The sequence below is a fragment of the Salmo salar genome, chromosome 29, assembly GCF_965601325.2.
Source record: "Salmo salar chromosome 29, fSalSal1, whole genome shotgun sequence".
In the NCBI taxonomy this organism is placed as follows: Eukaryota; Metazoa; Chordata; class Actinopteri; order Salmoniformes; family Salmonidae; genus Salmo; species Salmo salar.
Genome location: NC_138319.1, coordinates 12380259 through 12405705, shown reverse-complemented (window position 1 = coordinate 12405705; position 25447 = coordinate 12380259). Strand labels below are relative to the sequence as shown.

At 44.0% G+C, this 25447-nt stretch overlaps 1 protein-coding gene across 2 annotated transcripts in view; it reads left to right on the top strand.

Annotated features, from left to right (window-relative positions):
* Positions 1-25447, top strand: part of LOC106590128 (plexin domain-containing protein 2) — a 193414-nt gene that overhangs the window by 114826 nt on the left and 53141 nt on the right. For both annotated transcript variants that reach the window (XM_014180733.3, XM_045710524.2), the window contains exons 3-5: positions 6434-6580; positions 8739-8808; positions 21211-21333. In XM_014180733.3, coding sequence (XP_014036208.2) covers positions 6434-6580; positions 8739-8808; positions 21211-21333 — 340 coding nt within the window. The remainder of the gene's footprint in view (positions 1-6433; positions 6581-8738; positions 8809-21210; positions 21334-25447) is intronic.

Sequence of the window (25447 nt, the reverse complement as noted above, 5' to 3'; positions counted from 1 at the left end):
CATAAGCAAACAGGAAAACTCTCACCCAGAGGCGGCGCTCCTAGTGGCCGGGGACTTTAATGCAGGCAAACTTAAATCAGTTTGACCAAATTCTTACCAGCATGTCACATGTGCAACCAGAGGGAAAAAACTCTAGACCACCTTTACTCCACACACAGAGATGCATACAAAGCTCTCCCCCGCCCTCCATTTGGAAAATCTGACCATAATTGTATCCTCCTGATTCCTGCTTACAAGCTAAAACTAAAGCAGCAAGTACCAGTTACTCGCTTAATACGGAATAGGTCAGATGACTTGGATGCTACGCTACAGGACTGTTTTGCTAGCACAGACTGGAATATGTTCCGGGATTCATCCAATGGCATTGAGGAGTATACCACCTCAGTCATCGGCTTCATCAATAAGTGCATCAATGACGTCCCCCCCTACAGTGATCATAAGTACATATTCCAACCAGAAGCCATAGATTACAGGCAACATCCACATCGAGCTAAAGGCTAGAGCTGCCGCTTTCAAGGAGCGAGACACTAATCCAGACGCTTATCCCGCAATGCCGTCAGACGAACCATCAAACAAGCAAAGAGTCAATACAGGATTAAGATTGAATCCTACTACATCGGCTCTGACTCTTGTCGGATGTGGCAGGGCTTGAAAACTATTATGGACTACAAAGGGAAACCCAGACACGAGCTTCCCAGTGACGCGAGCCTACCAGATGAGCTAAATGCCTTTTATTTTTTTATTTAACATTTATTTAACTAGGCAAGCCAGTTAATAACAAATTCTTATTTACAATGATGGTCTACCAGGGAACAGTAAGTTAACTGCCTTGTTCTGATGCAGAACGACAGCTTTTTACCTTGTCAGCTCTGGGATTCGATTCAGCAACCTTTCGGTTACTGGCCCAACGCTCTAACCACTAGGCTACCTGCCGCCCCAAAATGCTCTTTTATGCTCGCTTCAAGGCAAGCCACACTGAAGCATGCACGAGAGCACTTGCTGTTCTGGATGACTGTGTGATAACGCTAGAGGTATAAGATGTGAGCAAGACCTTTAAACAGGTCAAAATTTACAAAGCCGCGGCCCACACCACCAATGAACTATCATGGTCCAAACACACCAAGACAGTCATGAAGAGGGCACGACAAAACCTTTTCCCCCCCTCAGGATACTGAAAAGATTTGGCATGGGTCCCCAGATCCTCAAAAAGTTCTATAGCTGCACCATCGAGAGCATCCTGACCGGTTGCATCACCGCCTGGCATGCCAACTGCTCGGCATTTGACCATAACGCGCTACAGAGGATAGTGCGTACGGCCCAGTACATCACTGAGGCCAAGCTTCCTACCATCCAGGACCTATGTAATAGGCGGTGTCAGAGGAAAGCCCATAAAATTGTCAGAAACTCCAGTCACCCAAGTCATAGACTGTTTAAAAAAAATAGATATATTTTTATCTCACCTTTATTTAACCAGGTAGGCCAGTTGAGAATAAGTTCTCATTTACAACTGCGACCTGGCCAAGATAAAGCAAAGCAGTGCGACAAAAACAACAACACAGAGTTACACATAAACAAACTTACAGTCAATAACACAATGGAAAAATCCATGTACAGTGTGTGCAAATGTAGAAGAGTAGGGAGGTAAAGGAAATAAATAGGCCATGGAGGCGAAATAATTACAATTTAGCATTAACACTGGAGTGATAGATGTGCAGATGATGATGTGCAAGTAGAGATACTGGGGTGCAAAATAGCAAGAGGATAAGTAACAATATGGGGATGAGGTAGTTGGGTGTGCTGTTTCCAGATTGGCTATGTACAGGTACAGTGATCGGTAAGCTGCTCTGACAGCTGATGCTTAAATTTAGAGAGGGAGATATAAGACTCCAGCTTCAGTGATTTTTGCAATTCATTCCAGTCATTGGCAGCAGAGAACTGGAAGGAAAGGCGGCCAAAGGAAGTGTTGGCTTTGGGGGTGACCAGTGAAATATACCTGCTGGAGCGCGTGCTATGGGTGGGTGTTGCTATGGTGACCAGTGAGCTGAGATAAGGTGGGGCTTTACCTAGCATAGACTTATAGATGACCTGGAGCCAGTGGGTTTGGCGACGAATATGTAGTGAGGGCCAGCCAACGAGACCATACAAGTCGCAGTGGTGGGTAGTATATGGAGCTTTGGTGACAAAACAGATGGCAATGTGATAGACTACATCCAGTTTGCTGAGTAGAGTGTTGGAGGCTATTTTGTAAATGACATCGCCGAAGTCAAGGATCGATAGGATGGTCAGTTTTACGAGGGTATGTTTGGCAGCATGATTGAACGAGGATTTGTTGTGAAATAGGAAGCCGATTCTAGATTTAATTTTGGATTGGAGATGCTTAATATGAGTCTGGAAGGAGAGTTTACAGTCTAACCAGACACCAAGGTATTTGTAGTTGTCCACATTCTCTAAGTCAGAATCGTCCAGAGTAGTGATGCTAGTCGGGTGGGAGGGTGCGGGCAGCGATCGGTTGAAGGTTTTACTTGCATTTTAAAGCGTTTGGCCTCGGAATGAGTGTTGTATGGCTTTGAAGCTTGTTTGGATGTTTGTTAGCACAATGTCCAAAGAAGGGCCAGATGTATACAGAATGGTATAGTCTGCGTAGAGGTGGATCAGAGAATCACCAGCAGCAAGAGCGACATCATTGATATATACAGAGAAAAGAGTCGGCCCGAGAAATGAACCCTCTGGCACACCCATAGAGACTGCCAGAGGTCCGGACAACAGGCCCTCCGATTTGACACATTGAACTCTATCTGAGAAGTAGTTGGTGAACCAGGTGAGGCAGTCATTTGAGAAGCCAAGGCTATTGAGTCTGCCGATAAGAATGCGGTGATTGACAGAGTCAAAAGCCTTGGCCAGGTCGATGAAGACGGCTGCACAGTACTGTCTTTTATCACTGGCGGTTATGATATCACTTAGGACCATGAGCATGGCTGAGGTGCACTCATGACCAGCTCGGAAACCAGATTCCCTAGTGGAGAAGGTACGGTGGGATTCAAAATGGTCGGTGATCTGTTTGTTTATTTGGCTTTTGAAGATTTTAGAAAGGCAGGGCAGGATGGATATAGGTCTATAACAGTTTGGGTCTAGAGTGTCTCCCCCTTTGAAGAGGGGGATGACCGTGGCACCTTTCTAATCTTTGGGGATCTCAGAAGATACGAGAGGTTGAACAGGCTAGTAATAGGGGTTGCAACAATTTCGGCTGATAATTTTAGAAAGAGAGGGTCCAGATTGTCTAGCCCAGCTGGTTTGTAGGGGTCCAGATTTTGCAGCTCTTTCAGAGCATTAGCTGTCTGGATTTGGGTGAAGGAGGAGCGGGGAGGGGGCTTGGGCAAGTTGCTGCAGGGGGTGCTGAGATGTTGGCCGGGGTAGGGGTAGCCAGGTGGAAAGCATGGCCAGTCTTAGAAAAATGCTTATTGAAATGATTGATTATTGTATATTTATCGGTGTTGACAATGTTTCCTATCCACAGTGCAGTGGGCAGCTGGGAGGAGGTGCTCTTATTCTCCATGGACTTTACAGTGTCCCAAATGTTTTTGGAATTAGTGCTAATGGATGCAAATTTCTGTTTGAAAAAAGCTAGCCTTAGCTTTCCTAACTGACTGAGTATATTGGTTCCTGACTTCCCTGAAAAGTTGCCTACAGTGGGGGCTATTCGATGCTAATGCAGAACGCCACAGGATGTTTTTGTGCTGGTCAAGGGGAGTCTGGGTTGAACCAAGGGCTATATCTGTTCTTAGTTCTACATTTTTTGAATGGGGCATGCTTATTTAAGATGGTGAGGAAAGCACTTTTAAAGTGCATCCAGGCATCCTCTACTGACGGGATGAGGTCAATATCCTTCCAGGATACCCGGGCCAGGTCGATTAGAAAGGCCTGCTCGCTGAAGTGTTTTAGGGAGCATTTGACAGTGATGAGGGGTGGTCGTTTGACCGCGGACCAATTACGCACGCAGGCAACGAGGCAATGGTCACTGAGATCCTGGTTGAAGACAGCAGAGGTGTATTTAGAGGGCAAATTGGTCAGGTTGATATCTAAGTGGGTGCCCATGGTTACAGATTTAGGGTTGTACCTGGTAGGTTCCTTGATAATTTGTGTGAGATTGAGGGCATCTAGCTTAGATTGTAGGACGGGTGGGTGTTAAGCATGTCCGAGTTTAGGTCACCTAACAGTACGAACTCTGAAGATAGATGGGGGCAATCAATTCACATATGGTGTCCAGGGCACAGCTGGGGGCTGAAGGGGGTCTATAACAAGTGGCAACAGTGAGAGACTTTTTTCTGGAAAGGTAGATTTTTAAAAATTGAATTGTTTGATAGACTGCAGAGTTCAGTCATACTTTCTCTGCAGTAGATTGCAACTCTGCCCCCTTTGGCAGTTCTATCTTGTCAGAAAGTGTTATAGTTAGGGATGGAAATGTCAGGATTTTTGATGGCCTTCCTAAGCCAGGATTCAGACATGGCTAGGACATCCGGGTTGGTGGAGTGTGCTAAAGCAGTGAATAAAACAAACCTAGGGAGGAGGCTTCTAATGTTAACATGCATGAAACCAAGGTTTTTATGGTTACAGAAGTCAACAAATGAGAGCGCCTGGGGAATGGGAGTGGAGCTATGGGCTGCAGGGCCTGGGTTAACCTCTATATCACCAGAGGAACAGAGGAGGAGTAGGATAAGAGTACGGCTAAAGGCTATACGAACTGGTCGCCTAGTGCGTTCGGAACAGAGAGTAAAAGGAGCAGATTTCTGGGCGCGGAAGAATAGATTCAAGGCATAATGTACAGACAAGGGTATGGTAGGATGTGAATACAGTGGAGGTAAACCTAGGCATTGAGTGATGATGAGAGAGGTTTTGTCTCTAGAGGCACCATTTAAGCCAAGTGTGGTCACCGCATGTGTGGGGGTGGAACAAAAGGGCTCGCTAAGGCATATTGAGCAGGGCTGGAGGCTCTACAGTGAAATAAGACAATCACTAACCAAAACAGCAATGGACAATGCATATTGACATTAGGGAAAGGCATGTGTAGCCAAGTGATTGGCGAGGCTCCGTGTTGGCAGTAAAAGGGTCCAGGCCAATTAGCAAGAATTGGCTGATGGACCTCTTCAGCTAGCCGGGAGATTGGCCTAGCTCAAGGCTAGCTCCAGGCTAACTGGTGCTTGCTTCGGGACAGAGACGTTAGCCAGGAGTAGCCACTCGGATAGCAGCTAGCTAGCTGCGATGACTCGGTGTAAAGGTTCAGAGCTTGCGGTAGGAATCTGGAGATGTGGTAGAGAAAAAGCAGTCCGATATGCTCTGGGTTGATATCGCGCTGTGCAGACTGGCAGGAATTGACCGGGCTGACGCTGGCTGTTGTCCGAGCTAACGGTGATGACCGCTAGCAGTGGCTAACTGACTACTAGCTAGTTAGCCGGCTAGCTTTTGATGGGGGTTCCGGTTCTAAAGTGTAAAAAATAGCAGATCCGTACAACATATATATATATATATACGAAATATATACAAAGAAAAAGATATACACATGGGACAGGACAAGACAAACAGACATCCTACTGCTACGCCATCTCGGATACGCCAACGTTTTCTATGCTACCGCACGGCAAGTGGTACCGGCGCGCCAAGTCTAGGACCAAAAGGCTCCTTAACAGCTTTTTACCCCCAATCTATAAGACTGCTGACAAATTATTTTTTTTCTTTAGTTTATTTGGTCAATATTTTCTTAACTCTTCTTGAACTGCACTGTTGGTTATGGGCTTGTAAGTAAGCATTTCACGGTGAGGTCACTTGTCGTATTCGGCACATGTGACAAATAAAGTTTGATATGATTTGAGTACACACACAAAGACACATGTCAACATACACACACGCTGTTTTCATAGCACCTGTCATCAACATTTTAATAAGTATATTATACAATGGATATCAAAACAGTTCTACAGTTTTAATTCAATTACTATGAATGGTAGTCACATATTTAACTGTAACTGTTATCATTTCAGACTAGTCTTCCATGCTTTTTGCAGTTAATTTTGAAGCCAAGTGATTATTTATCTCGAGAGACAGAGAGATGTTTCTGTCTGGCTAGAAAATGTCCCACGTAAAACTGACTTAATGTACATGCAGGAGCAGAGGCTCTATTTTAATAAATCAACCTGAGCACAGGGTTACATCCACTCTCATTCAATACTTTCACTCCCTACCTAACAACGTTTTGATGGTCTTTCATAAATCTCAAGCTACGAACCACAGCTCTTGTCTTACTATATTACTATCGACAAATGGTCACTTATTGAATCAATGCTTTTGTTTCGTTCCAATATAGGAACATCTATAGACTGTCTGTAAAGGGACACTCCAAATAAAGTGTAACTAACCAGTGTTTTTGCTTTGTGTCCAATAGGAGGACACAGATCACAACTACTACACATCAAAGACCTACGGCCCCACGGACCCCATGAGCAAGGACTTGTGGGTAAACGTTGACCAGATGGACAAGGAGAAGGTGAAGATCCATGGCATTTTGTCCAACACTCACAGGCAAGCTGCGGTAAGACAACCTTCCTCTCAGATTCTGATTATGTGGAAAAATGGAGATACCTGGAATGACTTGGAATGATTTGATATGAAATAGACTCATAATGACCTTCAATTGGACAGACTCTGCAGTGGGAGCTGCACCCTGCAGCAGTAGGGTGAAGTTTCCCGTAGACAATGATCTTGGGTCAGTGATCTTGGGCCATTAGTTAAGGTTAGGATTGGGGGAGGGGAAGCTGATCCTAGATCTGCAACTGGGGAAAACTTCACTCCGTAGCACACTACCTCTGCACAAACAGGTGCATACTGATAAAGGTCACCAAGCCGCTTTGGGCTTTGTATCAGGTCCTTGTACAGTCAGGAGACAGAGAACAGGGTGGCATGAAGGAGGGAGGAGGGAAGGAGGGAGGATGGGAGGAAACAATGAAACAATGTTCCATCCACAATGAGTAAAGACACAAAATGGAGTGGTGCATTGTGTATTCTCCCCTTCAGTCACTGGATGATGGACTGAGCCATACAAACTGGGGCAAGGCTTCCCTTTTAATTGGAGAGAGCTATGGAGAGTGCAGCTTTCCTTATTCTTCCACAGTGAAAGAACCGAGCAAGTGGTATTGGGAAGTTTTCTCAGGGTCTGTCCCAAATGGCACCCTATTCCCTACACAGTGCACTACTTTTGACCTTTGGGCCCTGGTCAAAAGTAATGCACTACATAGGGAAAAGGGCATCATTTGCGACGTACGCTTAGACTGTGTCCAGAGAATCAATATGTTGGATGTTGGACATGAATACCCAAAGTGAATGGTCATTGAAGCAGAAGAGAAGAGGAGAGGGAGAGAAACAGACCACACTGAGCACGACATCACATCAGACGCAAGCCATTTGGCCTGGGGATAGTAGTGCCAGCCAGCCCAGCCAGCCAGCTGTACCAAACCCCATTCAGCCAAACTGACAAGGACCTTCGCTGAGCAGGGGATACGCAGAGGATGTATCCCTTTGCACACTATTTCCTATATGGTGCTTTTCGACCAGAGTAGAGCACTATATAGGATAGGATGCCGTTTGGGACACACCCCCAGAGATTACCATAAGGAGGCTAGTGGGCCAGAAATGTGACTGCCGTGTTCGACAATGTGTCTTAGAAGGAGGAGAAGGAAGTCTCACTGTTAGCTGTGTTGATTTCTGGCACCGCATTGTGCCAGCCCCAGTGTGTTGGAATACCCACAGAACATAATCAGCCAAAGGAATCGTAAAACAAGCAAATTCATCAAAATAAAGCGTAGAAGCTAAGCTGTTGAACGACTGTGTTTAGTCATGGTAATTGACTGTGGTGGGCCGCAGCATTACTCCCCCTGGCCTAATCCTGGATTATGTTGCTATGTTTACCATGGAGTTATGCACCTATTCCCTATATACAGTCCTATGGGCCCTGGACAAAAGTAGTGCACTGGGGAATAGGGTGCCATTTGGGACGCAGGCCATTATACAGTACTGCAATGACCCATGTGACAGTTGTGCTGCCTTAAAGCAGGCTGTAAACCATCACATTTTATTCGATTTAACTACTCTATCTGACACAGAAATTGTCCAAATAGTGTGGTAGAATGTAAAATCCAATAGCATATACATTTAGGAATCAATAGAAATGTATGAATATAATATAAATATACTGTAGTCAGCTCATTAAGGTTTTTTTTACTTGTTATCGAACTCATTTTTCAGTAATTGGTCGGGAACATTTTTGTACTAATCTTGTTTTGCACAGAAATGAGTGTGCACATTGCGTTTCACTCTGTGAGCTCATTGAAAAATGCATGTTCTTTTATGTTCAAGCTCTAGGAAGGGTGTGTAAAAAATATAAAATAAAAAATGTATGAACTCAGAAATGTTTTGTTTTCATAACCACAACATTGCATTTTATCCTGGGAGATGTATATTTGCTTAAAAACAAATCATAACGTGGCTTGTGGTAAAATGAGTAGTCAGCTACCCTAAGAACTGAGAAAGGTTGAGCTTAAGAATGTTCTGTCCCGAGTGCCTCTTTGTTTACCTTAAACAAACTTTCTTTGTCTGAGACTGAAGTTTTATCCTAATCTTTTTCAGTCTTATCTTACATGTCTTTTTGGAGCTCTCTTTCTGACCTGGGTCTTATGTTTTATTTCTTCATGCAGAGAGTCAATCTATCCTTCGATTTCCCCTTTTATGGACATTTTCTGCGTGATCTCACCGTGGCAACTGGTGGTAAGTGAAAAACCTCTTCCTGAGTTAATGTTGTCGTGATTGAGGGAGATAGAATGAATGCTAGCAAAAGTGAAATTGTGTGTGTGAGTGCATGCGTGCGTGTGCGCATGTGCTTGACTTTTATTTGGTAGCAGTCTGAATTATCATTGCAATTATACATGGCATATTATAAACTGGGTGGTTCGAGCCCTGAATGATAATTGCTTAAGTGGTATATCAGACCTTGGTAACCAGTTTATAATAGCAATAAGGCCCCTCTGGGTTTGTGGTATGTAACCAATATACCACGGCTAAGGTCTGTATTCTTCACCAAGTTGCGTTCAGCTTACAGTTTTTTACAAACACTTTAGCACTAATTTCAGAACCTTGATGTCATTTTTCACAACTCTAGACACAAAACTCACAACCGATGATCAAAATGCACAATTTTCAAAACTCTAACACTTTTTCCAATTGCTTGGATACAATACACATAAAGCTACGATCATTTGTTCATTGAACTAAAATCATCTGTTCAAAATGACACAACTTAACATCAAAGTATTACCATTTCAAAATGCAATTCACACATTACGTCTGAGATGACTGTCTATTCATTTCATTACAATGATCTAACTATCAATTGATACAACTGATCAAAATGATATGTAACTGTTGCATTATTCTTAATGCATAGTTTTATGGAAACTGACAAACAATATTCCATGTTTAGATCATGAAAGTTTCAGGATAACGAGATCCATTGACACCAATTACCGTGGAACAAATTGGACGACATTATCTGTAATATTTCATCATCATTCTTTATCAGACACTGTTTCTATGGTCCCATGTACCACTTTTCCAGACCATGTTTTCAGATTTGACATTACTGTGCACTCTATTAGGTACACCTATCTAGTACTGGGTAGGACCCCCTTTTGCCTCCACAACAGCCTGAATTATTCACGGTGTTGTACGTTAAGAGATCTACACACCACTGTTTTAAACGGCTGTTATTTGAGCATTTGTGGCCTTTCTGTTAGCTTGAATAAGTCTGGACGTTCTCCTCCGACCTCTCTCATTAACAAGGTGTTTTTGCCCACAGAACTGCCACTCACTGAATGTGTTTTGTTTATCGCACCATTCTCTGTAAACTCTAGAGACTGTAGTGATGAATAATCCCAAGAGGGCAGCCGTTTCTGAGATGCTGGAACCACCATGTGTGGCACCAACAATCATACCACGGTCAAAGTTGCTTAGATTACGCATCTTGCCCGTTCTAATGTTTGGTCGAACAACAACTAAAGCTCTCTACTCTATATACTCTATATATTGAGTTGCAGGCAGCCACTTGAATCGCTGTTCGAAAGAGCAGGATATTTGCGTTAACATGCAGGTGTACCTAATAAAGTGGCCATGGGGTGTATGTATGCAGGCCCTTGTAATCGCTTTTCCAATACTGCCAACTCGTTACTGATGATTTGATATCACATTGTGGTACGAGTATATAGTGAAATGAGTGGTATCCACCTACAACAACATAGCGATAACATGGAGCCGGCAGGTGATCCAGGTCACAATAGAGGTCAAGCAGTGGGAGGAGGAAGACGAGGAAGACGTGGTGGTCAAAGGAATGGCAGGGGACAAGCACCCCTTCTGACAGGTGGTCGTGGGCCTCGTTTGAGAGGTCTGGGAGAACGTGGTAGAGGACAAGGCCACAAACCAAGACAGCGGCAGCACCCGCAAAGAGTGTCCAATGAAATCTGAGCAATAGTTGTAGACCATGTCGTAAATCATGGCATGACAATGACTGAGGCAGCTACAATGATTCAACCAAACCTCAGAAGATCAACCGTGGCCTCAATCATCAGAACTTTCCGCAATGAGAACCGGTAAGTCTTCAGCATGCACTAAACATTAGGCTACTCTCAATTGTCAAATGACTGTATACTGCATGCCAGTGTGTACCACAGAGTAGGTGATGTGACTAAATGTGTTCTTACTGTAATTTTCCCTGCAGAATTGAGACTTGGCCAAATAGGGGAGGCAGAGGCAAAATTCTGACTGACCAACAAGAGTGGGCTGTGGTCAATTTGGTTCGGGCCAGAAATGATATTCACTTTACAGAAATTCGTCAGCACATCTTGGACAATGACGACATGTTCAACAATGTGGAAGCCATAAGTTTGCCGACTATTGCACGCATGCTGAAAAGGCACCAGGTGTCTCTAAAACAGCTATACCATGTACCTTTTGAAAGAAATGCAGACAGAGTGAAGCAACTGAGTACTGAGTACGTTCAGTTATGTTCAGTTTCAAGATGCCTGTTGTGAAAAATTCCCCCAAAATTACTGATTACAATGATGTAGAATTTTCTTTCCATAATGTATTTTTAGAGGGTGATGGAGCTGGATGCTGACGAAAACCATCACAATTTCCTCTTTTTGGACGAGGCAGGCTTCAACCTGGCCAAGACAAGGAGGAGAGGTCGGAATTTCATTGGCCAGCGGGCAACCATCCAAGTACCTGGACAACATGGGACCAACATCACCATGTGTGTGGCTATATCGGAAGATGGTGTGGTGGGACACAGACCTCGTATTGGATCATATAATGCTTCTCTCCTTGTAGCCTTCCTTGATGAGCTAAATCAGGTCTGTAGAGCTGATGGCATGACCTATGTCATTGTGTGGGATAATGTCAGGTTCCACCATGCTCAAATGGTGCAAGCATGGTTTCAGGCTCATCCACAATTTACCACCCTGTACTTACCCCCATACTCTCCTTTCCTTAACCCGATTGAGGAATTTTTCTCTACATGGAGGTGGACGGTATATGATCAGCGGCCTCATGAACAAGCCGCCCTTCTCCAGGCTATGGATGACGCATGCAATGACATCACTGCAGACCAGTGTCAGGCCTGGATTCACCATGCCCGAAGATTCTTCCCAAGATGTTTGGCTAATTAAACATCAATTGTGATGTGGATGAGAACCTGTGGCCAAATCCACAAGACAGGGTTGATGGAAATATAGAAGTACAGTAATCAAGCCTTTGTTTTGCTTTTTACAGTAAGCCAGGTGAGGAACACTGCAGTTGACCTTTAACTGTTTTTTCATTTTTGTAGCTAATTATTTTTGCTTTGATTCAAAGAAACCTATGTTGTGATTTTATTGTATTTCACCAATACATTTAATATTTTGTTCAATGATTCCACTGTGTCTGTAGTATTCTCTCTACTAGTCCTTTTACAGTGATGTATTTACGTGTAGTAGCATAATGAAACATGGTATCACATATTTTGTACTACAATATTTAATGATTGTACAAACAACTACACAGTGAAACTATCAGTATCTTGTGTGTGGGTGATCTAAATGAATGTTCCTATGGTATTTCATGATAAATGAGTTATTTGAACCAATGATTCTGCAAGTGCAAGGTTTCTTTAAAGATATGAATGCACAATGCAATGTTTTGAACATTGGACAGCCTGTGTTACAAGTGATGACCATTTTCAGTTTTGTGTCTAGAGTTTTGAAAAATGACCACAAGGTTCTGAAATGAGTGCCAAAGGGATTGTAAAAAACTGTAAGAACAGCCCTTAGCTGTGTTATATTGGCCATATACCGCACCCCCCCGGCCTTATTGCTTAATTATACAGCCATTGCTTTATTGCTCCAGGGTTTAGAAGAGTTTGTAATGAGGTTAGAGAAATCATTGCTGGTGTACAGAAGCATTTAGTGTGTGTGTGTGTGTGTGTGTGTGTGTGTGTGTGTGTGTGTGTGTGTGTGTGTGTGTGTGTGTGTGTGTGTGTGTGTGTGTGTGTGTGTGTGTGTGTGTGTGTGTGTGTGTGTGTGTGTGTGTGTGTGTGTGTGTGTGTGTGTGTGTGTGTGTGTGTGTGTGTGTGTGCGTGCGTGTGAATGCATGCGTGGGTGCATGTTCTCTCGCGTGTGCGTGCTTGTGTTTTTGATTCTGTTTGTTTGTACCTGTGTGTGTGTGTGTGTGTGTGTGATTGATATCTGAATGCTGAGAAGTGTAAAGGGTCAAACAGAAGGTTATTTATCTCGCCTCGTCACAGTCTGTCGACTGCCAGGCCAGCCAAACAAATTGAGCTTTGAAAACTCTCATCTGGCACAGACCGCAGTACAAAACCACTAACAGCCCTCAGCACAAGTCGTCCAGGCAGCCAGTTAGACTGGTACAAAACCACTTACAACACTCAGCACCAGTGGCCAGCCTGCTAGACCTGGGGAAAACCACCACCACTCCCAGTACCCAACACTCATTAATACCAGCCGGTACTGGAATACATCCCAAGTGGCTCCCTATTCTCTACATAGTGCACTACTTTAGACCAGGGCTCTGGTCAAAAGTAGTGCACTGTATAGGGAATAGGGTGCCATTTGGGATGCAGATTATGTTGGAGAGAGAACCAGACCAGAGTTTTGATTTGGAAAAGGACCTGCACTGCTAAGTGCTGGAATAATAACCTATTGATACACATGTGAAATAGGAGTGATATAATAATCAATTGATATACATATGAAATAGGAGTGATATAATAACCCATTGATATACGGTACATGTGAAATAGGAGTGATATAATAACCCATTGATATACAGTACCTGTGAAATAGGAGTGATATAATAACCCATTAATATACATGTGAAATAGGAGTGAAATAAGAACCCATTGATATGCAGTACCTGTGAAATAGGAGTGATATAATAATCCATTGATATACATATGAAATAGGAGTGCTATAATAACCCATTGATATACGGTACATGTGAAATAGGAGTGATATAATAATCCATTGATATACATATGAAATAGGAGTGAAATAATAACCCATTGATATGCAGTACCTGTGAAATAGGAGTGATATAATAACCTATTGATATACATATGAAATAGGAGTGATATAATAACCCATTGATATACAGTACATGTGAAATAGGAGTGATATAATAATCCATTGATATACGGTACATGTGAAATAGGAGTGATATAATAATCCATTGATATACATATGAAATATGAGTGATATAATAACCCATTGATATACAGTACATGTGAAATAGGAGTGATATAATAACCCATTGATATGCATGTGAAATAATAATCCATTGATATACAGTACCTGTGAAATAGGAGTGATATAATAATCCATTAATATACATGTGAAATAGGAGTGAAATAATAACCCATTGATATGCAGTACCTGTGAAATAGGAGTGATATAATAACCCATTAATATACATGTGAAATAGGAGTGAAATAATAACCCATTGATATACAATACCTGTGAAATAGGAGTGATATAATAACCCATTAATATACATGTGAAATAGGAGTGAAATAATAATTCATTGATATACATGTGAAATGGGAGTGATATGAGAGTATGAATATTAAGAAGAAAATGGTCAAATTATGACAACGCTTCGTCCTTTCTATATCTGTGGGTGTGGGGTGGGTTTGTGTGTTTGTGTGTGTAATGGACCAGAGCAAGTCAGACACGTTACAAAAGAGGCGAGTGTGTTAGTAAATGTTCCAACCGCACTAGGGAGGTGAAGGAAGGAGGAAGGGGAGGTGAAGGAAGGAGGAGGAGAAGAAAGGAGGAGAGGGGAGGAGGAGGAGGAGGAGTATTTTCCACCGAGAGTATTTTGGAGTATTTTCCTCCAACGTCTTTAGTGGCTATTATCACATCAAGGAGTCATGCTTAAACCGTACCCAACTATTCCAGCAATGTATGCTGACATTAGACTGTAATCGTAATGGAAGAAAATAAATCACTATCGCCATTATCATCATGCGAATATATCATTTTCCTGATTTCTTAGACTATTATTGGACAAGGTGAATGTTCCTCCCTAGCTATAGTATATCTCACTACCTCAGAGTTATCCTGTAGAGCATGGAGCTTCCAGAACAGTGTTTTAGTCATGAGAGATGAATAGTGTGTGTCCCAAATGGAACCCTATTCCCTATAGGGTGCACTACTTTTGACCAGAGCCCGTAGATTTCTGGTCAAAAGTATAGGGAATAGGATGCCATTTGGGACGCTATCAAATGCTGTTAGCAGCTAGCAGCTACCCCACAGTAGATAAAGAGTCCCTACATGCCTCCAGAGAGAGACGGAGTGATGGAGGAGAGGAGGAAGAGGAGGAGGAGCAGGAGCGGCTATCAGCTCACCGCAGGCTCCAGGACTCTGCCTCTGTAAATCCCTGTTCACACACCTCCATTTCAGTGTCTACCCCTCCCTTCATCTCTCTATCATCCTCTTTTCCTCCCTCCCTCCTTCCCCTCCTCCGCCTCCCAACTCATTTATCCATTTAGCTAGCCTTTCCACCCCTCCAGCTCTGCCCTGCTCCAACCTTCCGTTCCTCCATTGGAATTGTGTTATCCTCCTGTGAGCGTCAAGCTAGAGAGACAGTGGGGGATGGTGCGGGTCTAAGGCTGGAGACATATGGCCCTGCATGCAGCCAGGAAGGGGATAGGACAGGAGCAGTACTGAGCTGTCCATATTAGGACAGCCACAGTCTCAGCAGTAGTCCTGTTATGGACATCGTCAATCAACTGAGTGTACAAAACATTATGAACACCTGCTCATTCCATGACAGACTATCCAGGTGAAAGCTGTGATCCCTTATTGATGTCACTTGTTAAATCCACTTCAGTCAGTGTAGATGAAGGGGAGGAGACAGGTTAAAGAATAATCTTTAAGCCTTGAGACAATTGGGACATGGATGGTGTATATGTGCCATTCAGATGGTCTGGGGCAAGAACTGCAGGGTTTCCCGTGTGTATCAAGAATGATCCACCACCCAAAGGACATCCAGCTAACTTGACCTAACTGTGGGAAGCATTGGAGTCAACATGAGCCAGCATCCCTGTGGAATGCTTTCGACATCTCGTGGAGTCCATGCCCCGATGAGTTGAGGCTTTTCTGAGGGGAAATTAGGAATGCTTTGTACACTCAGTGAATAGAGTGGAGTTGAGAAGTGTCTCAGCCGCACTGAGGATAGGGGTCAACACAGAGGTCAGGCCCATTTACAGACAAATCACATAGCACATTATCAAACGAAGTGGTGTTTGACATGGTGTTGCTTCAACACTTAGAAATGAATCACCTAATAACAGAAGTCACACAAGAAGTGTTGTTGTGACGTGAAGTGTTGTTGGTGCTGCTGAAGCCAAATGTAGAGAAGTGTCTAGAGGTAGGAGGTTGTAGCGCTAGAGACCGGTCTTATCGGTCCCAAACGGCACCCTATTCCCTACCTGGTCAAAAGTAGCACTATATAATAGAGTGCCATTTGGGACACAGTGTGGTGATATGTGATCTGATCCCTCCGTAACCCCAGCTGTCAGAGACAGCCAAGGTAGAAACCCAGCAGTGTGATGCCTTTACTGGCCCAGAACTGGCCCCCTGTCAAAACCCTGAAACACACACACACACATACACAAACACACACACACACACACACACACACACACACACACACACACACACACACACACACACACACACACACACACACACACTTCACCCTCAGCTCCAGATTTCACCATACACACATGCATTGGGTTCAGCGGCTGTGTTTTTCTGCAGGCACACTTTGGTTGGAGGCTTTGGTTGCATCCCAAATAGCACCCTATTCCCTTTTTAGTGATGGGCCCTGGTCAAAAGTAATGCACTAGGGAATAGTTTACCATTTGGGACACATACTTTATTTTAAGGGGGGATAAACACAGGGCTGACGTGTGTGCACTACTAGAACAAAAGGTCGGGTTCTTCAGTGTGTGGTTCTTCATAGAGCCCTCTGTAAAGGGTTCTACCTAGAACCCTACGTGTATATGAAGGGTTCTTCTAGAACCCTCTGTAATGGTTCTACCAATAACCCTTTTATCATCTAAATCAAATCTAATGTTATTTGTCACATGCGCTGAATACAACAGGTGTAGACCTTACCATGAAATGCTTACTTACAAGCCCTTAACCAACAATGCAGTTCAAGAAATAGAGTTAAGAAAATATTTACTTAATAAACTAAAGAAAAAAAAAGACAAAAAAGAAAAAATTAAGACAAAAAAATGACATAACAATAACAAGGCTATATACAGGGGGTACCGGTACCGAGTCAATGTGCGGGGGTATAGGTTAGTCGAGGTAATTTGTAAAGTGACTATGCATAGATAATAAACAGCGAGTAGCAGCAGTGTAAAAACAATCTAAAGGTTCTTCCTAGAACCCTCTATGAACGGTTCTGCCAACCTTATTAGCCTTTGAAATTAAACTCTGACAATACATTACATACACTACCGTTCAAAAGTTTTAGAACACCTACTCATTCAAGGGTTTTTCTTTATCTTCACTACTACTCTACAATGTAGAAAATAGTCCAAATAAAGAAAAACCTTTGAATGAGTATGTGTAAATGATAAGGCCTTTCTTTGAGAGCTTAGTTATACCATAAGTCAGTGTTGTTAGGAAACTCCTGGTTTACATTCCACATCAGGCCTGCAAGTCACATTATGCTTGGCTTGCAAAGTGATGTGTAATGCATATTGGAATCCAGCCAGTGTGAGGATATTCAACGATTTGAACTTTTAATCACCTGGAACGTGCATTGAGAACAACTGCCAAGGTAGGGAAGATTCATTAATGAGACTACCTAAATCATCTAAAGTGGAATAACCATTGCATTAACAGGTGCAATAAATCCAAGTAACAGATTGGATTATGTTAGAAACATTTATGTTATTTATATTTGAGTAGCATAAGATTAATTAATCAATCAATGTACATGCAAAAACACAGATATTGATACAAGCAATTGTGAAAATCAACCTACAATAGAGCATTCTGGGAAATATGACAATGATGGGTGTGGTTTTGATTGTGTCATTTTTAATCTGTGTAGAGTAAAACAATCACACTCGACTCTGGTTATTAATACCAACAGACAACACTTGTACACCACTGAGTGTTAAGTTAATTTTACTCCTGAATAAACACTAGAAATTAAAATCAAGACAGAAATCATGGTAAAGATATCAACTATGTTAGTACTGTTATTTGAAATGATTAAGGGAATACCAGATACTGTACATGCACAAATGTTCCCATATAGGTACAGTTTAAAACATTCTCACGCCTATCTTTTTAAACTTTACTTTGATTACTCAAGCTCTGAGGTAAACACTAATGCAGGCACTATTTCAAATAAATAAAAAATGACAATTAAAAAACGTATTTACATTCAGAAGGGTTCTATGTAGAACCCTTCTTGCCTTCCAAAGAATCGTCGAGGAACCCTTTTTTCCTAATACGGTTCTTAGGATGTTAAAGGTTCTAGGTAGAACCATTTTCCTTACAAATAACTTTTCTCTTCCAAAAAGTGTTCTTCAGATGAAAACAGTTATTAGCAGAAACCTATCCCTCTGCAAAGAACCCTTTTAGAACCCTTTTTTCTAAGTGTGGAATGCAGTGGAATAACAAGGCAGCCAGTAAACACACACACACACACACACACACACACACACACACACACACACACACACACACACACACACACACACACAACCTATATCTTCTAGCCACACACAAGCACTTGCACACTAACAGGCAAACAGACGACGTAGAGAGAGAAAGAGACAGACACAGGGAGGAAGCCGAGAGACACAAGGTGGTCACTCAGTATGGCGACAGCAGTTTGTCCAGTTGTTTCTCCTCTCTTCCTGTGAGCCTATGCTAACAAAGGCTTTCTCTACGTGTGTGCCTCTAGTGTCTGATAAGCCACAGTCATTATGATTACACAGACAAAATGAGGGAAGCCTCTCCCTTAATTGAAGAGATGTTTTTCTCTGCGGCTGTTTGTGAGATAAGGTAATGGCCAGACACGCAGCAGACGCTCAAGGCGAATACAGAGAGATAGAAAGTGTGTGTGTGTGTGTGTGTGTGTGTGTGTGTGTGTGTGTGTGTGTGTGTGTGTGCTGTGTGTGTGTGTCTGTGTGTGTGTGTCTGTGTGTTCCTTCTATGCTGGCTGCTCCTATGAAATCTCTCCAGAACTTAACAAAGGCTCAGTATGGAAAAACAATTGGGTTCTTTGGACAGAATGTTTAATAAAGTAGAGTGCTTGGTCAAGAGGTTCTGGTAATGCCCATTCATGTTTTCCTCTATATACAGAACAGTACTCCCTGACACCAGCACATATAAACAGAGGTGGAACTAGAAATGGAACAAAATCTCTTATCCCTCTCACTATCTGTCTCTGTGTTTCTCTCTCTGTCTCTCCCTCTCTCCCTCTCTCTCTTTCTCTCTCTCTTCCCCCTCACCATCTCCATCCCCCACACACTCACCCCCTTTTCTCTTTCTCTCATTCTCTGCTGAATTCTTACTCTTCTACTCCCACTCCTACTGTCCAGTTCCCCAACCGTCCTTAAAGTGACGGCCATAATGAATTTGACTGCCCGCTCTATTGAATGGCTCTCTCTCTGGGTGTCTGCTCTTAAGTGTACTGCGAGACTGTCATATTTTCCCCAAGCTGTCGGTTTAATGTTTTTGTGTTTGCAACAGATTTTTAGGAAAAGCCTCTCTCCTTTGACCGGAGAAGCAGGCACAGAGCCAAAAGTCTCCCAACAGGCTGAATTTAACATAGAGGATGGTGCGTGTGTGCACGTGCGTCCGCGCATTCTTGCGTGTGAGTGTGCCCGCGTGCATGTGTCTCTGTGCGTGCGTTTTGCCTGTGTGTGTCCCTGATGGCCTTTGTGTGGTTATGTGGGCCTACACTGTACGTCTTTGTCTGGGCCCATTCTGTGCTGTTTCAAGATACAAAGAGAAAGGTGGGGAGACCAGGTGTGTCGGAGAAAAGGCACATGGTTGGGCTATTGGGTAAACACTACAGCTGATTGAATGCACTGATTGAGTCAGAGTTGAAACATTTGTGTCATTCTCCTCAGTGTGGAGGGAGGGAGGGAGGGAGGGAGGGAGGGAGGGAGGGTAGCCCCAAATCTCCACCCTTTTATCTCTAGCTAAATCTCTCTCTCTCCCTCCCCCATGTTTACCTAGTAGACCGACAGGTAGGCTTACTGTAGTCACTCAACTCCCCCTCCTCCTTCGATCCTCCTTCGATCCTCCCGTTCTCCTGTATCTCCACAGCTCTGTGCTCTGCTGACTGCACTGGGTGGGGGCACACACACACACACACACACACACACACACACACACACACACACACACACACACACACACACACACACACACACACACACACTGCTGGATGGGGGCTGCACTTGACTGTGCAGCCCCCAGGATTGATTTCTCACTGGGAGGGGCAGTGTTCTTGGCCTCTGTCGTAATGTGTTGTTTTCTTTACAGCACGTCTGCTGTTGGTGAAGACATATGGTGACACGAGCTGGCAGTGAATTGGCTGCAGCTATGAGTGTCCTTTGAAGAACACTGTTTAGGTTTTTTCCATCTTTTTTTATTTTTTAGCTTTTTCTTGCTGTACAAAAGTTTCAGCCAGATGCGTTCATCCGAAGGAACTTACAGTCATGTCTGCATGCATTTAACATATGGGTGGTCACAGGACTCAAACCCACCATGCTCTACCAACTGAGAAACAAAGGACAACTTTTTTCTATTGATGTCCTCTCTGATGAAGCTGTATTTAGATGATGCGAGTATATACACACACACACACACACACACTGTGGAAAAGACGAGAGAGAAAGCAGCAGGCAACCTTTCACCAGCCTTCTAACTGTCTCTAATGGCTGAAGAAGAAACAGTCCTCTGTGACTCTAACCTGTCATACAAACACCACCTTGTTGTGAGACTGAACAGAGTGGAAGCCCTTAACAAAGTCCTTATTGTCACTGACTGTGTGTGTGTGCGTGCGCGTGCGCGTGCGCGTGCGCGTGCGTGCTTGCCTGCGTGTCTGGTTTGAGACTGTCAGGCAGAGAGGGAAGCTTCGCCAGGGAACATGACTGAGAAACTCCATTATATGATGAGTGAATTTACTCTGCTAAATCAGCATTTCCTCTTTGAAGCCCTTCAGGTTTTATTTTATGGAATATAATTAGCTAATTAATCAGCAGGACCAAGCAGCTGATGCAGGTGGGGGGTTAGGAAGCCAGTGGCTGGGGGTCAGCGGGGATATGATGGACCATTTTGTAAACGTGTGGAAAGATAAACAGACATGCATCTTGACTTGCCGAAGTTCGGTGGTTTATTGGACTGCACCTGACCGAAAGGGGGCAGCACCTGTCTGACCTTGACACGTGAGAGCGAGAGAGACCTTGAAACGAGTTGAATAATAGTAGGCCCTCAGTCATTGACATGCCGACTTGTTGTGGGGTGGCGACTGTCGTAATGAATGAGTACTACCCGCTCTGTGTTTCTTCCTCAGGGTTCATCTACACGGGTGATGTCGTCCACAGGATGCTGACGGCCACCCAGTACATCGCCCCCCTCATGGCCAACTTTGACCCCAGTGTCTCCAGGAACTCAACCGTCATCTACTTTGACAACGGTACGTGGCACTCAGTCCCTAATTTGTCTATGCTCTGTCCTTAAGATTGTAGCAACTCCAGCTACAAGATCCCACGTCTGACAGCAGTGTGTAACTTGCAAGATGCAAACGCTGAGACCCATGGCTCTCAAAGGCATGCTGTAGCACATGACAAACTGCGCCAGAAGCACAGACTATTGGTGAGAAGAAAAAAAAAACTAATAATGGGCTCTTTCAAAACAGGTCAATCTTACGGTTGGAATCTCTTCTCTGACCATGTAGGCCTCCATTGCTCGCCAATCTCCCCAAATCAGTGTCTGCCTCCCAAATGGCACCCTATATCCTGTTTGGGGGATAGGGTGTCATTTAGGACGCAGTTGGTGACTGACCAGCTGAATGACCTTTTCCAGTGGACCATTTCCATCATGGGTTAGGCAGTGTGGCAGCTGATCAATACCCAGCCTAGATGCTCTTTACCAGTCCATCCATCAGGCAGTGGCCTGCCAAGGCTGCATGTAGACTGGAACCTCAGCCTTGCCTCTCAACCTCATACACATCCAATTAAAACTTGATTCATCTACTTTAAATGTATCCCCCCCATGGGGACCCACTGACAGCCTCTCTTTCTCACTTTAAGAAATATTCAACGTTGTAAGAAGTTGTGTCTATGTGTTTTCAACATTTTCGAGCCCTATGCAGTCATCGTCCCCCTGCCGACTAGTACACTATTCCCAGTGTGTCGAGAATTTTTTTTTTTTGCCTAACTTTCTGCAGCATATAAGCCATTTTAGGGAAAAACAAGGCCAGCTTGTGCAGTGCACTCATTCTCACCCAGTCTGTATTTTTAGAAGAGGGAGCCCCAGATAGCACGGCTGCTTTCTCTCTGAACTCAATGCATTTTAAGTAGGCTCCGGACTTCTATTAGGCTTACCTTTATAGCACTGACTGGTGGAACTCACACGGCCAACAAGGAGTAGTCACACTATTCTCTTTTCCCTCCTCCAATCTACCTATACCTCTGTCTACCTCTACACGTCTTCAATTTACCCTCAATTGCCCCCTCTCCCTCCCTCCCTCCCTCCCCATCCAAAACAGAATCCAAGCAGAGTAGCGTTGCGTTCCCAGCCCCCTAGCCAGGACCCATTCTCAGTCAGATGGATAGAGTATTCAGAACAGACAGGGTTACTGTGACAACCGCTGGCTGCATCCCAAATGGCACCCTATTCGCTATATAGTGCACCACGTTTGACCAGGGCACATAGGGCACCCCAATTTCCTGTACAGGGAATAGGGTGTCATTTGGGACGCGGGCCACTGCCATGCCCTGCCTCGATTCCTGTCCTCTCTACATCAAGCATGCAGCCCCATGCCCCGGCCAGGTCATCGAGAATCCTGTAGCATCAGCCTCATGCATAAGCCTTCTGGAGACCAGGTGTGGATATTACAGGGGTTTCCTGTAGCACTACAGCTGCAGTACTCCTAGCTGTCAGCAGAGAAACGAAATCCCCACTTTACTTTGGACGGGAGAGAGGTTCTGGCTGTGTGATGGAAAAATAGATTATTTGTGTTAACAAACCTTTATTGCTCTGGCTCTTGGCCAAATGACTGTCTGGCTGCATGGGAGAGCAAAGGCATCACTTTCACATCCAAAGTCTCTCTGAAGTCCACACTAAATCAAAACGGCATGGGGAGGAACGTGAGGTTTGCACCCGGGGTAGGGATGCGCACGGTTATTTGAATATCTGAACGGATGTTAGTGTTCAAATACATTTTGGAGCGAAAACAGGCCTCTATAACCAGAGTGCTTTTTCTAAATGAAATGACAATATCAGTGTAACATTGTTATACACACGGATATACCATGACATTTCAAATGATTCATGGAATAAAGTAACAAACTTCTCAATGTCGCTTTTTGACATGCACGTGCGCCCAATAAAAAGACCGGTAGCCTTCACCTGTCTTGTTGTTTATGTTGTCCAATCAAATCGGCAAAGAGGCTCAATGTGTAGCAAATGGGAGTGAGAGTTCACTAATGTAATGCAATGATGGAACAAAAAGAAAAACAAAAAAAGCTCTAAAAGTTAGCGTGAAGGCTACAACGAGCAACCATCAGGTCGGCTGTTTTATCTGAATGGGGTTGGAGAGAAAGCGCAGCATGTGGCTTCAATCAGCCTAGCTACTCCAGTCAAGACAGGCACAGTTATGTGGGATGATGAATAACATTGTGGCTGCTACAAGTTAGCTAGTCTTGGCTGTAGCCGAGTTGCCTTGGCGTCTCTCTCTCTCTCTCTCTCCCTCCCTCTGCTCGCTACACACACACCGCCCCATATAACCTCTGCAGGCACAGCTGCAGCAATAGAGCGCCAGCCTCTACCACGCGCAGCAGTGCTCAGGTTAAAAATGTACGTTTAAAAAAACGAATGTATTTCGAATATACTGATATCCAACAAAAAAAAGAAGGATACTATTTGAATAGTGAAATGATTTCAAACCCCCCCATCCAGTGCAGAGTACTTCATGTGAGCTTCCTCCTGATTCTTCAAAAATAATTAAATGTGGCCTGTATGTTGCAAGGAGTTTTGTTTACTGGAATATAAACTCAGCAAAAAAAGAAACGTCCCTTTTTCAGGACCCTGTCTTTCAAAGATAATTCGTAAAAAAACAAATAACTTCACAGATCTTCATTGTAAAGGGTTTAAACATTGTTTCCCATGCTTCAATGAACCATAAACAATTAATGAAGATGCACCTGTGGAACGGTCGTTAAGACACTAACAGCTTACAGACGGTAGGCAATTAAGGTCATAGTTATGAAAACTTAGGACACTAAAGAGGCCTTTCTACTGACTCTGAAAATCACCAAAAGAAAGATGCCCAGCGTCCCTGCTCATCTGCGTGAATGTGCCTTAGGCATGCTGCAAGGAGGTATGAGGACTGCAGATGTGGCCAGGGCAATAAATTGCAATGTCCGTACTGTGAGACGCTTAAGACAGTGCTACAGGGAGACAGGAAGGACAGCTGATCGTCCTCGCAATGACAGACCACGTGTAACAACACCTGCACTGGATCGGTACATCCGAACATCACACCTGCGGGACAGGTACAGGATGGCAACAACAACTGCCCGAGTTACACCAAGAACCACAATCCCTACATCAGTGCTCAGACTGTCTGCAATAGGCTGAGAGAGGCTGGACTGTGGGCTTGTAGGCCTGTTGTAAGGCAGGTCCTCACCATACATCACCGCCTCCAACATCTTCTATGGGCACAAACCCATCGTCGCTGGACCAGACAGGACTGGCAAAAAGTGCTCTTCACTGATGAGTCACGGTTTTGTCTCACCAGGGGTGATGGTCGGATTTACGTTTATCGTCGAAGGAATGAGCGTTACACCGAAGCCTGTAGTCTGGAGCGGGATCGATTTGGAGGTGGAAGGTCCGTCATAGTCTGAGGCGGTATGTCACAGCATCATCGGACTGAGCTTGTTGTCATTGCTGGCAATCTCAACGCTGTGCGTTACAGGGAAGACATCCTCCTCCCTCATGTGGTACCCTTCATGCAGGCTCATCCTGACATGACCCTCCAGCATGACAATGCCACCAGCCATATTGCTCGTTCTGTGCATGATTTCCTGCAAGACAGGAATATCAGTTTTCTGCCATGGCCAGCGAAGAGCCCAGATCTCAATCCCATTGAGCACATCTGCGACCTGTTGGATTGGAGGGTGAGGGCTAGGGTCATTCCCCCCAGAAATGTCCAGGAACTTGTAGGTGCCTTGGTGGAAGAGTGGGGTAACATCTCACAGCAAGAACTGGCAAATCTGGTGCAGTCCATGAGGAGGAGATGCACTGCAGTACTTAATGCAGCTGGTGGCCACACCAGATACTGACTGTTACTTTTGATTTTGACCTCCCCTTTGTTCAGGGACACATTATTCCATTTCTGTTAGTCACATGTCTGTGGAACTTGTTCAGTTTATGTCTCAGTTGTTGAATCTTGTTATGTTCATACAAATATTTACACATGTTAAGTTTGCTGAAAATAAGCACAGTTGACAGTGAGAGGATGTTTCTTTTTTTTGCTGAATTTACTAGGCTTACATGTATCTTTTATAATCTGAGAAGGTGAAACT